This window comes from Megascapheus bottae, chromosome 1 (assembly GCF_031878675.1).
Source record: "Megascapheus bottae isolate mThoBot1 chromosome 1, mThoBot2.hap1, whole genome shotgun sequence".
Taxonomy (NCBI): Eukaryota; Metazoa; Chordata; class Mammalia; order Rodentia; family Geomyidae; genus Megascapheus; species Megascapheus bottae.
In genome coordinates, this window is record NC_143509.1 from 24,481,981 (window position 1) to 24,494,615 (window position 12,635).

The following is a 12,635-nucleotide window of genomic DNA, read 5'->3' on the forward strand; positions in this document are numbered from 1 at the left end:
GGAAACCTTAGGGTGCTGTGAGATCACGTGGGGTGCGGAGCCCAATGGGAGACTGTTGCTGGGGAGAGAACGGTGACTTCCTCAGCTGTGACCCTCTGAGAGGCAGGAGAGTGGGGAGAAGAGTCAGCCTTCTGGTTTCCCATAGCAACTCTCTCCCCCTGGCAGGCCTGGCGACTCCACGCTGTCCTTGCTTTTCCAGCAGTTGCCTCCCCCTCCTCCCAGGGCTGCTGTGTCATTACTCACTGACTGGTATTAATTAAAGCTTCTCTCTGGATGGTGGGAAGGAAACTGTGGGTGGAAACTGTACCCCACCCCCCGCAAATCAAGAGCCTGATCATGAAGCGCTAGGAAAGGGGATAAAGGGCCAGTCCCTTTCTGGCCTAGCCACCCAGCACCAGGTCTAGATAACGGATGGAGGTGACAGATAAGCAGGCCTGGGCCTCCAGTGTGAGGGAGCACAGTTTGAGAGCTTACCAGGAGGGCAGAACGAGACAGCAATGCATCTGTGTTGTAGAATGTCAAGGTTCCCAATGTAAGAGCCCAAGAAAACCAAGAGCAGCTATCTGTAGAGCTCAATTTGTACAATTTCATCCCCCAACCTTCAGCCAATCCCATGCATGCTGCCCCCAAACGCTTGCCACACCCTCAGAGCCTGAGATACTCTACGTGGATTTTATTTTTTTTATCTGTCTATCTATCTATCTATCTATCTATCTATCTATCTATCTATCTATCTATCTATCATTTCAACAAGAATGAGCTTATGAGACTGGGTACCCTGCCTCACACCTGTAATCCCAGCTACTCCAGAGACTGAGATCTGAGGATTTTGGTTCAAAGTCAGACCAGGCAGAAAAGTCTATGAGACTCCTATCCCTAGTTAACCACCAGAAAGCCACAAGTAGGGCTGTGGCTCAAATGCTAGAGTTCTAACCTTGAGCATTAAAAACTCAGGGACAGTACCTAGGCTTTGAGTTCAAGCCACAGGCCTGGCTGGCACATGAACACACATACAGATGAATTAACTTACTAAGAACAAAAGGTATATGACTGTTCTAAAGAAGAATCTGGTTTCATTTTCTATAAAGAGAAAAAAAGATGGGAGGGGAGAGGGAGAGTTAAGGGGAGGGATGAGAAGGAAGAGGGAAAAGGAGAGGGAAGGAGAAAGTAAAATGTGAGAGAGGGGTAGTGAGGGGAAGGGTAAGAGGGTGAAGGACATAGGGGGTAGAGAGAAGGAGGGAGAGGGGGCGGGAAGGGAGGGGAGCAGGGGGAAGAGAGGTGAGGGAGAGGGAGACAGACACACACAGACAGAGACAGAGAGCCCTGCCGATGCTCATGCTATGCCTACGAGTCATGGTGGCCATTTCTGGGATAGTGGTTGGCATGTACTATCACCCTGTCTGGAGAAAGGCACAGGGAGCGACGAAGAGCTTGGGCTAAGAATTCCTTACCTTTAGGGTGGGGCTAATACCTGGCTATGGAGCGTCAGCCACCAGGTCATGGTTTCTAGAGCATTCTATATATCATCATCAAAGTTCAGGGGGGTGAGCTCATTGGAAAGAGAACAGAGAAGTCAGTGTTGAATTTGCAAAGCGTGAGACCCTACTCACCACTTCTTGGACTTGAGCCGGGGCGCTGGGTTCCGGGGGATGAGGAAGAGGGCTCGCATGGGGTGCATGTCACATAAAGCTGCAAGACACCAACACAAAGCCAGCTTGAGTCAGTGGGTCCGGACGCCAAGCCCATCCTCGTCCCGCAGACATTCCTGCCAACGGACTTCCCGAGCCAGAAGATAGAGAAGCTTCTATTTGGTAGCTCATGAAATACCATACGTGCCTTTCAAACAGGTATTGTCAATGATTCTAAGGAATATATTTTTATTTCCTGTTTGAACAGAGTATGTTCAAGGGCCAACAACCAGGCTTTTTGGCTGTAAACAGTCATATCATTTGAATAAATAATTTGTCATTCAAATAATCCCAAGAGACATGGTTATATTATTTTTAGTTATCAAAAGCCCTGAGACTTAAAAGGTATTTCGTGACTGGACTTGAACTCAAGACCTCACACTTACTCAGCTTTTTCACTCAAGGCTGGTGCTCTACCACTTTAGCCTCACCTCTACTTCCAGCCTTTTTTTTTTTTTTACTGGTTAATTAGTGATAAGATCTTCTCAGATCTGTCTGCCAGGTCTGCAGGATCCTCATGTTAGCCTCCTGAATAGCAATGATTAGTCGTGTGAGCCACTATCTTTTGCACCAGTCCTGGGGCTTGAACTCAGGGCCTAGGCACTGTACCTGAGCTTTTTCTTTTTGCTTTCCCTCAAGGCTAGCATTCTACCACTTGAGCCACAGCTTCCCTTCTGGCTTTTTGCTGTTTAACTGGAGACAAGTCTGGCTAGGGCTGACTTCAAACTACTATCCACAGATCTCAGCCTCCTGGAGTAGCTGGGATTGCAGGCGACCACCACTAACATCCAGATGTCAGTTTTTAAAGATGGCCCCAGAAGCATGGCTACTTTGCCATTGACAGAAGCAGGGAAATCTAGTATTCTAAACTTCCGTGTTTTATGATGAGGAACAGCATTTGAGTAGAAGAGAAGTGTCTGCCTAACTTGTTCACTGCAAATCAGCTTTGAAGTTTTGTGCAGTGGAGTTGACAGTCTGCTTACAGGCAAAGGGTCATTCAAGAACTCTATGCGTTAAGTATTTGTCACACAAACAAAATTCTCTGGTTTGCCTTAAAAAAAAAAAAAAGAAAAGATTCTCAAATGGTTTTGAAATGAATGGATTCCTGGTTGTGTTCTCAATCTGCCAGCTCTGCCCCCCAGCAGGCTTGGTGGTGCAGAAGTAAAGCAACTACACCTTCTGTCCAGAAGCTTGCAGGACCAGATGGGCAAGCAGCGTAGAGCTCACCGGAGGAGGGAGGTACTTACGGGGGGCGCCTTCTGCCATCTCGATGGCCGTGATCCCCAACGACCACAAGTCACTCTGCAAAACAACAAGACACAGATACATGCCTACCATCAGTCAGAGAACAAACAGCTTGATTACACCTGGCAAGTGCCTAAGAAGAGCTGGTGGGAAAACCCTCGTGTGGTCTGCAGACCCACCTCCGTTTCCCACCGAGCTCAAAAGAGCAGGAGGAGTCATGTTCCCTTTTCTTTGGTGATATACCTTCTTCGTGCCTGACAGACAATGGCATGAAAAATAGAAACAAAGCTTAGAAATTGATTTGCCACTGAAACTGATCCATTAATTAAGCCAAAGGGCATGATTGCTATTTGACAGTTTTAATAGTTGTATTGAGCTGTAATGGTAATATGAATATTACATATACTATACATTATATAAATGCCATGCTATATACCAGATCTATCGAGTGTGCCATTTGGTAAGACAGGACCCACACCTGTACCCACAAACTCATCACCACACTCAAGATGGTAAACACATCTATCACCCCCAAAATATTCCACTTGCTCCTTTGCAGACTCTCCCTGCCTTCCTGTTTCCAGCCCCACTTTCATGTACCCTGTCACCATGGACTAGACTCCATCTTCCATAACTTTACATGAAAGGAATCATATGACATATGGCCTTTTGCATCCAGTTTGGTTTCCTCCTTGTTGTAGCCTGGGCCATACTTCACTCCTTTTCAATTGCTTAGTAACATCTCACTGCATGGACATAACAGAGTTGGATTGGGTGTTTGTTTTATAGACAGATGATCTCCGGTTTGGATTCTTACACATAAAGATGTGAATGATGTGCAAGCCTTTGGGGTGTATGCTTTTATTTCTTTTGAATAAATAGCTACAAGTAGAATGGCTGGATCTTACAGGCAATTGTTTCAAATTATCAAATCATCAACTTCATATGGATTAATTAATAGAATGGAGACAGCGAGTTGGTAGTTGGTGCCGTGTGCTGATGTTCCTGCAGTGTTATAACAAAGCTGGGCACACCCATAAGGGTGCAGTGTAGTTCTGAAAGGATGAGACGTATTCTCTATCACACAAGTTAATTGCTACAAAAAAGAGGTCTTTATCCCTGTGTATAATTTCTTATAGTCGGCTAACTTTTATGCTCCTGATCAAATTTTCCAAGACACTGCTTCCCTTTCTCTGGCTTCTTTACCCAAAAGGTAAAGAAATCGAGGTTAACAAACTTCCAAAAGGTAATATGGGTAAAAAGCAAACAAATAACAACAACAAAAGAACCCAGTATGAAGTTAGGTTCAGTGGCCTGCATTCTAATACCAGATTCGATGTATTTTAAATACCACATGCATTTTATACATTATTCAAAATTCTCACCTCCAATCTCACTCCAATTAGAAAGTCTAAAGTTAAGGTTCTTGCAATTCCCATCAAACAAATACCAGGACATGTGAAACAAACAAACAAAAACTGGAAGAGAACTATGGAATTCCTGCTGAACTTACCCACTTTCTAGACTCAGTCACTTTCTTAGACACTTTCTAGACTGGGAGACTCACCCAGGCCTGTGAAGTTTAAGCAAAGGATAGATCTGTGGAGCACACTAAGACGTCCAGCCTCTTAAAGTACAATCTATCTTGGAGCAGGTGGCCAGGCACATGATTGGCCTGGCACTAGGATGAGGGAAAGCTAGTAGGGAGGCCCCGCCTACCCATCGCAGATTGGCTCAGAAGCTGGGTCAGTCATGCCCTCTGTCACTGGTTGACTCTAGAGCAGGGATGAGCCTGGTATCTGGAGCTTGTGTATGGTTGCTCAGTACATGATGTGGCTGTGGGAGGCTCCAGGCTGGAACAGGCTGCTGTGATGACAAGACCCCACCATCACTAGGCCCCGTGGCTCAGCCAGCCCTTCCCCCGGTGTTCCTGTGAGCAGTTTCTCTGTGGCTGAAAAAGAAGTAGAAGCAATGCAGGTGCCACAGGCCAGTGCTCTGTCTCTGACTCACAGCAGAGGCAAATTAAAATGGCCTTTAAAGATGCTTTCAGCTGGCGAGACGATCTGTCCAATTGACAGGAAATGTTGGCCCTGGGATGAGAAGGGCTCCAGGCCTGGCTTTAGCTAGGAAGAAAATGTGGGGAAGAGCCAGTCTGCTCCTGGGTGTTTCTGCATAGGTCTTCCCGCCATCTGCAGCACCACCCCAGGGGTATGCAGGCTGACATGCACTCCACTCTGCTCCAGTCCCGCTTTCTTAAGGTCACAGCAGCTTCTCCCCTTCCCCCAGCACTGCCAGTCCTCCACCCTCTTGCCACATCAGTTCCACCCATGACTGATCCATGCCTGTCATGCTGAATTTTCCTTATCACTAATTTATTATGCTTTGTGTTTATTGTTTCCTGTGCCTCCAGCACACACACAGACACGCACACACATTCTCATCTGTACTCGGCAACAACAACAACAACAACAACACCACACACACACACACACACACATGCACCTAAAACTGTGTAAGCTGTGCTTGGCTGCGCATGAATGAGACCTTTGATGAGCTGATTTTGGCCTTTGAATACATTTGTGAAGCCTAAAGATGGATTAGAACTTCAGTATGGGATAAACTGCCTCAGATCACTGGGGAGGAGAAAGCGGGAGGGGGGGGAGACCATGACAGGAGTGTGCAAGGGAGAGATGAGTTCCTTCCTGGGGCAGAGCTGGCTAATGCAATATCCCAAAGGGGTTGTGTCACCCAGCCTGTGGCATGATTAATCAGTCCAGTACTGTGTGTACTATAAGCAGAACAGAGATAAATTCGAGGGCCCTGGGCAGAGCTTCTGGCTGGTGATGGCTGGCACATAGCAACTTGAACAGAAACAAGGGAGGATTCCTTCCAGCATGGGCTTCCCAGCAAAGTGAAGAAACATGCAATTAGATGGACAAATCAGCCACAAGAGGAGAGAGGAAGCAGAGGAAAACCCCAGTGGCTACCACGAGGCAGAGAAAGCATGTGCTGCCACTGGAGGTGGCTCTCTAGGAGCCTGTCAGTTCTCACACAATCAGCCTCATGAGAGGGGGCATGCCACTTACAGCCCATTCATTCAGCTGCCAGGTGAAGACAACCCCGATGGTGTAGGGTTGAACAGAATTTAATAAAATAATACAAAGTACACTGGGCCTTACACAGTGTGATGTATATTGCAGATATTTAATGGAGCAGGTAGACCCCTGGGGCCTTTATCCTTGGCAGCTGGCCAGCACACCTGAGTCAAGTAGGTGAGGTAGGCAAGCTCTAGAGCTCAATGCTAGAACACAAGCAAAGACAGGAAGCTGAGAGGAAACAGACAGGAAATGATTTAGCTTCATTCTTCTCCCTGCCTTGGAGTGTCCTCTGTTGCTCCCTACTGATCAGAAGTGAGGTGGACAAGAAGAAATTGGCAGGGAAGGGGGAGAGGGAGGCGGGGGCAAGAGCTGGACTGTTAGGCCTCTAGATCAAGCCAACCAGGACTTAATCATGGGCAGTTTCACAGACCTGACAACAGCCCTCATGGGGGAATTTAGCTGTTCTGAGTTTATTCTTTTTAAATTCTAATTGGTAAGAAGAGACTGTATGGGATTCCTATGGCCAGCATTTGAATCTAGTAGTTGAAAATATCTGAGAAGCAGATTCAGGCTCACCAGAACAAAGATAACTCAAGATGTGGAAGAGCCTCAAGATGAACTTCATGCAACTGTTTGGATTGTGTGGAGTTGTTTTTTTTTTGTGCTGGTCCTAGGGCTTGAACTCAAGGCTTAGGCTGTACCTGAGCTTTTGTGCTCAAGGCTAGTGCTCCACTACTTGAGCCAAAGATTCACTTTACTTCTGGCTTTTGGTGGTTAATTGGAGATGAGTCTTATAGACTTTCCTGCCTAGAATGGCTTTGAACCAAAGCTCTCAGATCTCAGCCTCCTGAGTAGCTAGGATTATAGGGGTGAGGTCAACAGGCTCTTGGTTTAGGGTTTTTACTTGTTTTGCCAGTCCTGGGGCTTAAACTCAAGGCCTTAGCATTGTTCTTAGGTTTTCTCAAGGCTAGAGCTCTACCACTTGGGCCACAGCACCACTTCTAGCTTTTTCTATGTATGTGGTACTGAGGAATCAAACCTGGGTCTTCATGCATGCTAGGCAACACTCTACCACTAGGCCAAACTCCCAGCGCCCACTTTTTTTTAAATAAAGGTAAAAATGGCCCCAAATAGCAGAGATTTCCTATGAAACACAAATACAACACTATCACATATTGGTATGTGACAGATTCTAGAAAATATGTATATTTGCTCACTCTACTCTGACATTGTGATAGACAATTCATTCATATTTGACAAGGGTTCAAGAAGATTAAAAATGGGAGCTGGAGTCTATATTTCAAACTAATCTGGTCTGATGTTAGAAAAGTTCAGTTCATTTTGCCATATATGTTTATACTACATTATATGTAAAGCAGCTCTGAGCTCTGTGGGGTTGTCCAGGCAGAGGTACTTATTAATAACCCCAATTCACTCATCAAACAAATTGGACAAACAAGAGTCATTCAGGCCCTGTCCTGTACATTCGTCCCATGGCCCAGGGGAAACCCTGTGTGCTGGGATTGGCCTGCAGGGGAAGCCATGGGCCACGGTCCATGCCTGTCCACGTCAGCGTCCCATAGGTGACACTCACACAGTGAAGGCATCATCTTTCTTTTGAGCAAATAGGAAGGACCCAGTTTAGATCTTGATAAACAAAGGCCAGAATTGTTTGCCAGCATCAATGCCCCATACCATAGTTTGTTTCCAGCCAAGCCTCTTGCTCAGAGGAGCTACTTGCATCCTGCCTGAATCAAGTCTGTGCCACAGGCGAGGGTGCAGAACCCATGATCTTCCCCAACCTTCAGGAGCCTCCTCTGCCTACACACAGCCCTCAGCAGGGCTGTGACAAATCCCCAAGCAGAGGGCAGGCGATGACACACAAGCATCGATCAGGCCTGGAGACAGGAAGCTGGGAGGAGGGGGGAGGTGAGGGAGAAGCTGGGCCATTGCACTGGGCTTCTCCAGCCATGCAGGCTTAACAGAGGAGCAGGACTGGATGGCAAATGCCACTGAGACAGGGAAGAGCAATTAGGAAATATGAATGTTAAGTTCAACCTCCACAGGACCAGCTGTACAACTCTGATATAACACTGTTTTTTAACATGGTCGGTGTTTTCCAGGTCTTTATCCACTTTCTGTGTGCATGGATGTGTGTGTCCATAGTGTGTGTGTGTGTGTGTGCACAGTAGGACAAAGCACAGAAATATTGTTTTGGTCTTAACACGGGTTTTATCTTGGGACTTTATAAATCTAGGACCTGCCCTCTCCCATTGTTTACGTAGCCGTGTAACATTCCACTGGACAGATGCTCTTGCCTTTCATCAACTCTCTCCTTACAAACGGACTTTTAGTCACAGCTCTCTTTAGTGGGTGGGTAGGATAAGGCAATAAATATGTAGAGCCTGTCAACTTGCATCAACTGAAATACAATTCAAGGGGAGTGTTAAATATAACAGTTTAAACAGTCTAGCAATGGTGATCAGTTTTATTAATTTCAGATTGCTTGAATGCTTATTATTAAACAGGAAGGCATACTTATCAGGGAAATAAAATCTTCCCTCTCACTTGACATGTTTTGACAGAATTTCTGGAAACAAGAAAGAAAGGGCTTTCAGGAGAAGGCGACACACCAGGCAGACAATAGGCCTTTCCCAAGGAGGCGGCAGCCGGCTGGCTTTAGCCAGTTCCTTCTTGTGTCACCATAACCATACAGACCCACACGGCAGTAAACAGCACTGGCTTTTACACTCGAGTATTTCCCACATGTCCCCTAGGCCCTAAGTTTTAGTGACCTTAGTCTTAAAAAATATCCCAAAACAAAACAAACCAAAGCAACAAACTGACAAGAGGCTCTCAAAGACATCAACATAAAATAGCAACTTTTCAATCAATGATCATCAATAAATAATAAACCACAGAACCGAAGCAAATGATCTTCTGTTACATTCTGTCTTTGTTTTAAAGCAAAAGCGCTCATGGTAAGGAGATGAAGAAAATCCAGCGATCTTTGAATCTGTTTTTTCTCCCTAAGAACGGTATCTGTCTTAGTTGTTGACATCAGCTGCTGAGATTGGGCAACCCTGCTGGGTCAGATGGAAGGCCTTGAGCTTGTGGAGTCTCAAAGAAACTCTTGACTTGGACAGTGCTTATACAGATAGAGTTAGGCTAATTCCTCTTATCCACAGTGGGCAATCAAGAATACATACTGGGTCAATGAATAAACTATTTTTAAAGTCAACTTCTTGTTAAGTTGTCACCTGGTGGCAGACTACATTCCAAAGAACACTGAACAGGAAAAATAAAGGATAAGATATGATGCCATGAAAAACACAGGAAGATTGATACTTAAAGGCTGGCACCTTCTCTGGCCTATAGTAAAATGGAAAGTGGCTGAAATAAATCTTCAAAGAATCATCCAGAGCTTCTTTTTGCCTGGTAGTGTTCCATCTTTTACCAATTTCATTTTCTGCCATGCCTTTATCTTCTAGAGAACCTCAACTCCTGATAAACTTCTTCTCATTAAAATCTAAATGAAGCTGGGAGTGGTGGCTCACGCCTGTAATCCTAGCTCCTCAAGAGGCTGAGATCTGAGAATCAAGGTTCAAAGCCAGCCCGGGCACTAAATGACCTCTAAAAAACTGGAAGTGGCTGGCTCAAGGGTAGGGCAGTAGCCTTGAGCTGAAGAGCTCAGGGACAGCACCCAGGCCAAGTTCAAACCCCTGACCCCCCCCCCCCCCAATCTAAATGACTGATACATCAGCCTATATTGTCTTCTCCATCAGGACTATTTTTTTTCTCCCCAGTTCTGGGGCTTGAACTCAGGGCCTGAGCATTGTCTTTGACCTTTTTCCTCAAGGCTAGTGCTCTGCTACTTGAGCCACAGCACCACTCCCAGCTTTTCTATGTATGTGATACCGAGCAATTGAACACGGATCTTCATGCATGCTAGGCAAGCACTCTACCACTAGGCCAAACTTCCGGCCCAGGACTATTTTTTAAAAAATTGGTGTGCAAGTATTGGGACTTGAACTCACATTCAACTTTCTCTCTTATGCTCAGCACTCTGCTATTTGAGCTATTTCCCCAATTTCTGGCCTTTTGCTGGTTAATTGGAGATAAAAGACTTTCAAAGGCTCATCTGCCTGGGGTTGGCTTGGAGTTCAAGATCCTCAGATCTCAGTCTCCTAAGCAGCTGGGATTATAGTGATGAGCTCCATCAGGATTCTTAGGAAGCAGCAGAAATAAATCTTCATTTTCTTTAATGATTCAGGATACATTTAAGATCAGAGGAACCTTCCAGTATCTCTTAAGTTACACTCTGTGACATAGTCTTTGTCCCTACCCAGATTTACCCATTGTCACAAATTTTATATTGATTTCTAATATTATTACTAATCGATGAGTAAATAGAGAGGAGTGAAGTCTCAGTGTGTTTCAGGCTTTGGCTTGGCCAACAAGAGATCAGTTGTAAATCTCATAGGATTTACCCTAAGCCTCAGAGGCAGTGTCTTACATAGAATGTATATAGTGTATAATGAATAAACCCTTCAAGGGTTCAGCTGGCAATGGAAGTCTAAACCACTCTAATTCCTCACAGAATGTTATGAAGTAGTTTAATTTATCTGTGGCCAACATGTAGCTGAGTCAGTGCTGGTTAAATAGACCTAGAGTTTAAAGAATTGCTTACTGTCAGCTACAAGACATATATCTATCCTGGGATACCTACTTTATAGTGGCTTCTCTGAAGGGACTTGCAAATGGAATTATGTAAATGTACTGGTCATTAGCAGTTTCAATAAATGACATTTATTTTGGCAGGAGATTAATTTTTAACTTGGCAGCTGTTTTGAGACAGATTGTTGTCAGGGACTAACTTTGAAGGCAGGAGGAAATTGCCAGGACATGATTGCAGTGTTTTTAGAGCTTCAATTTCACCTGTCTCTAAAGGAGGCAAAATAATTTTGTCAGTGCCCTGAGACATTGGGTCCCACAGTCACTGTGGGGTTTGCTTCTTTGACACTCCCAAATGTGAAGAACTAAGTATCTGAAAGAGAAATTCTTCAGATACTCTCTTTGTTCTGCAAACTGCTGATTTATTGAGAAGCACTTTGAAGGGCAGGGAAATCTGCTGGGAAGAGATCTCCACAGAAAGTTCCAGCATATAATGTAACCCTTCTATTAACTACAATGAAAACATTCACTATCTACCTTCACAAAGAAGATTACTAAATAGACTTATTATTGTGAACTCAATTTTTTTTTTTTTGTGAGTCATCGAGCTTGAACTGGCCTGGGCACTGTCCCTGAGCTCTTCAGCTCAAGGCTACCACCCTACCCTTGAGCCAAGCCCCACTTCCCATTTTCTAGAGGTTAATTGGAGATAAGAATCTCAGGTCCTTTTTGTGCCCGGGCTGGCTTTGAACCTTGATTCTCAGATCTCAGCCTTCTGAGTAGCTAGGATTACAGGTGTGAGCCACCTCATCCAGCGTGACCTCAATATTCTTACTGACAATAAAAATAGATCATACTCAAGATGGAAAAAAAGGAAGTTCTAGCTCTTGAGAAGTGACTGATGGTGATGACCTCGTGATGCTGAGCCTCAATTCTGTCTCTGTAGGATGGGGATGGGGTTATTTAAAAGCCATACTGGTCATTTGGGGGGAAAGTTTGTCCCTTTGAAGCCAAGTCTAGGCAGTATCCAGTTCTGCCCAGTGTCTCTTTACCTTCTGTACAGTCCCTATGTAGCTGTCACGTCTCCAATCTATTCTCTTAGCTGCCATACATGACAAAGCAATGTCACTGTACACTGCAGCTGTTATATATCCTGGATATGTTTGATTATTGGCTAGAGGGATAGAAAAGAAGCACTACTGGTGAAGTCTATTGAATCCTGCTTAGAATTTACTAACAGGTTTCCAGAGTATAATACAAAATAGTTATGCACAAATCTGATCTTTAAAAATGACATGTCATGCCATGCTAGCGAAACAACACAGCTACCACCATCCTATCTGAGTGTCTCTCAGAAAAGTAGCCCCAAATAATGATATTGAGAGCATATAAAATAGCATAAGTCAGATTATTATCCATCAGAAAGAGAGCCTAACGAATGTGTATCCTTCTCCTACTCCTCTTTCCCATTCTTCTTCTTCCCACCTTTCTCCTTCTTCCTCTCCTTCCTTCGTCCTCCCTTTTTCTCCCTCTCCTTCCTTCTTCTCTCTTCCTCTTACTCCTCCTTGGTTAATTCCTTTCTGCTGCTGTTTTTAATTTCTGTACTCTTTGCCTTGTATATAAATTTATCTGGTTTGGGGAGGTGAAAGGAAAGCTCAAAAATGGTGGAACAAGGGTAAACCAATTCAGCACTGAAACCCACTAAACACTATGTTGGAAAACAAACTATACAACTTTGGGATAGGGAAGTTAGGAAGAGAAAAATTGGAAGAGAATTATTGTGGGGTGACACTGCAAAAGGAAATGTAGGGCCAGGAGTTTGGCCTAGTGGTAGAGTGCTTGCCTAGCATGCATGAAGACATGGGTTCGATTCCTCAGTACCACATACATAAAAAAAAAAGCCAGAAGTGGTGCTGAGGCTCAACTGGTA

The 12,635-nt window shown here is 44.8% G+C and overlaps 1 protein-coding gene across 5 annotated transcripts in view; it reads right to left on the bottom strand.

The window, feature by feature from the left end:
- The window catches only part of Tnik (TRAF2 and NCK interacting kinase), a 374,276-nt gene that overhangs the window by 94,364 nt on the left and 267,277 nt on the right, over positions 1-12,635 (bottom strand). For all 5 annotated transcript variants that reach the window (XM_090338732.1, XM_090338726.1, XM_090338731.1 and 2 more), the window contains 2 exons: positions 2,936-2,990; positions 1,611-1,689 (listed from right to left, as the gene is read on the bottom strand). In XM_090338732.1, the coding sequence (XP_090194858.1) occupies positions 1,611-1,689; positions 2,936-2,990 (134 nt within the window). The remainder of the gene's footprint in view (positions 1-1,610; positions 1,690-2,935; positions 2,991-12,635) is intronic.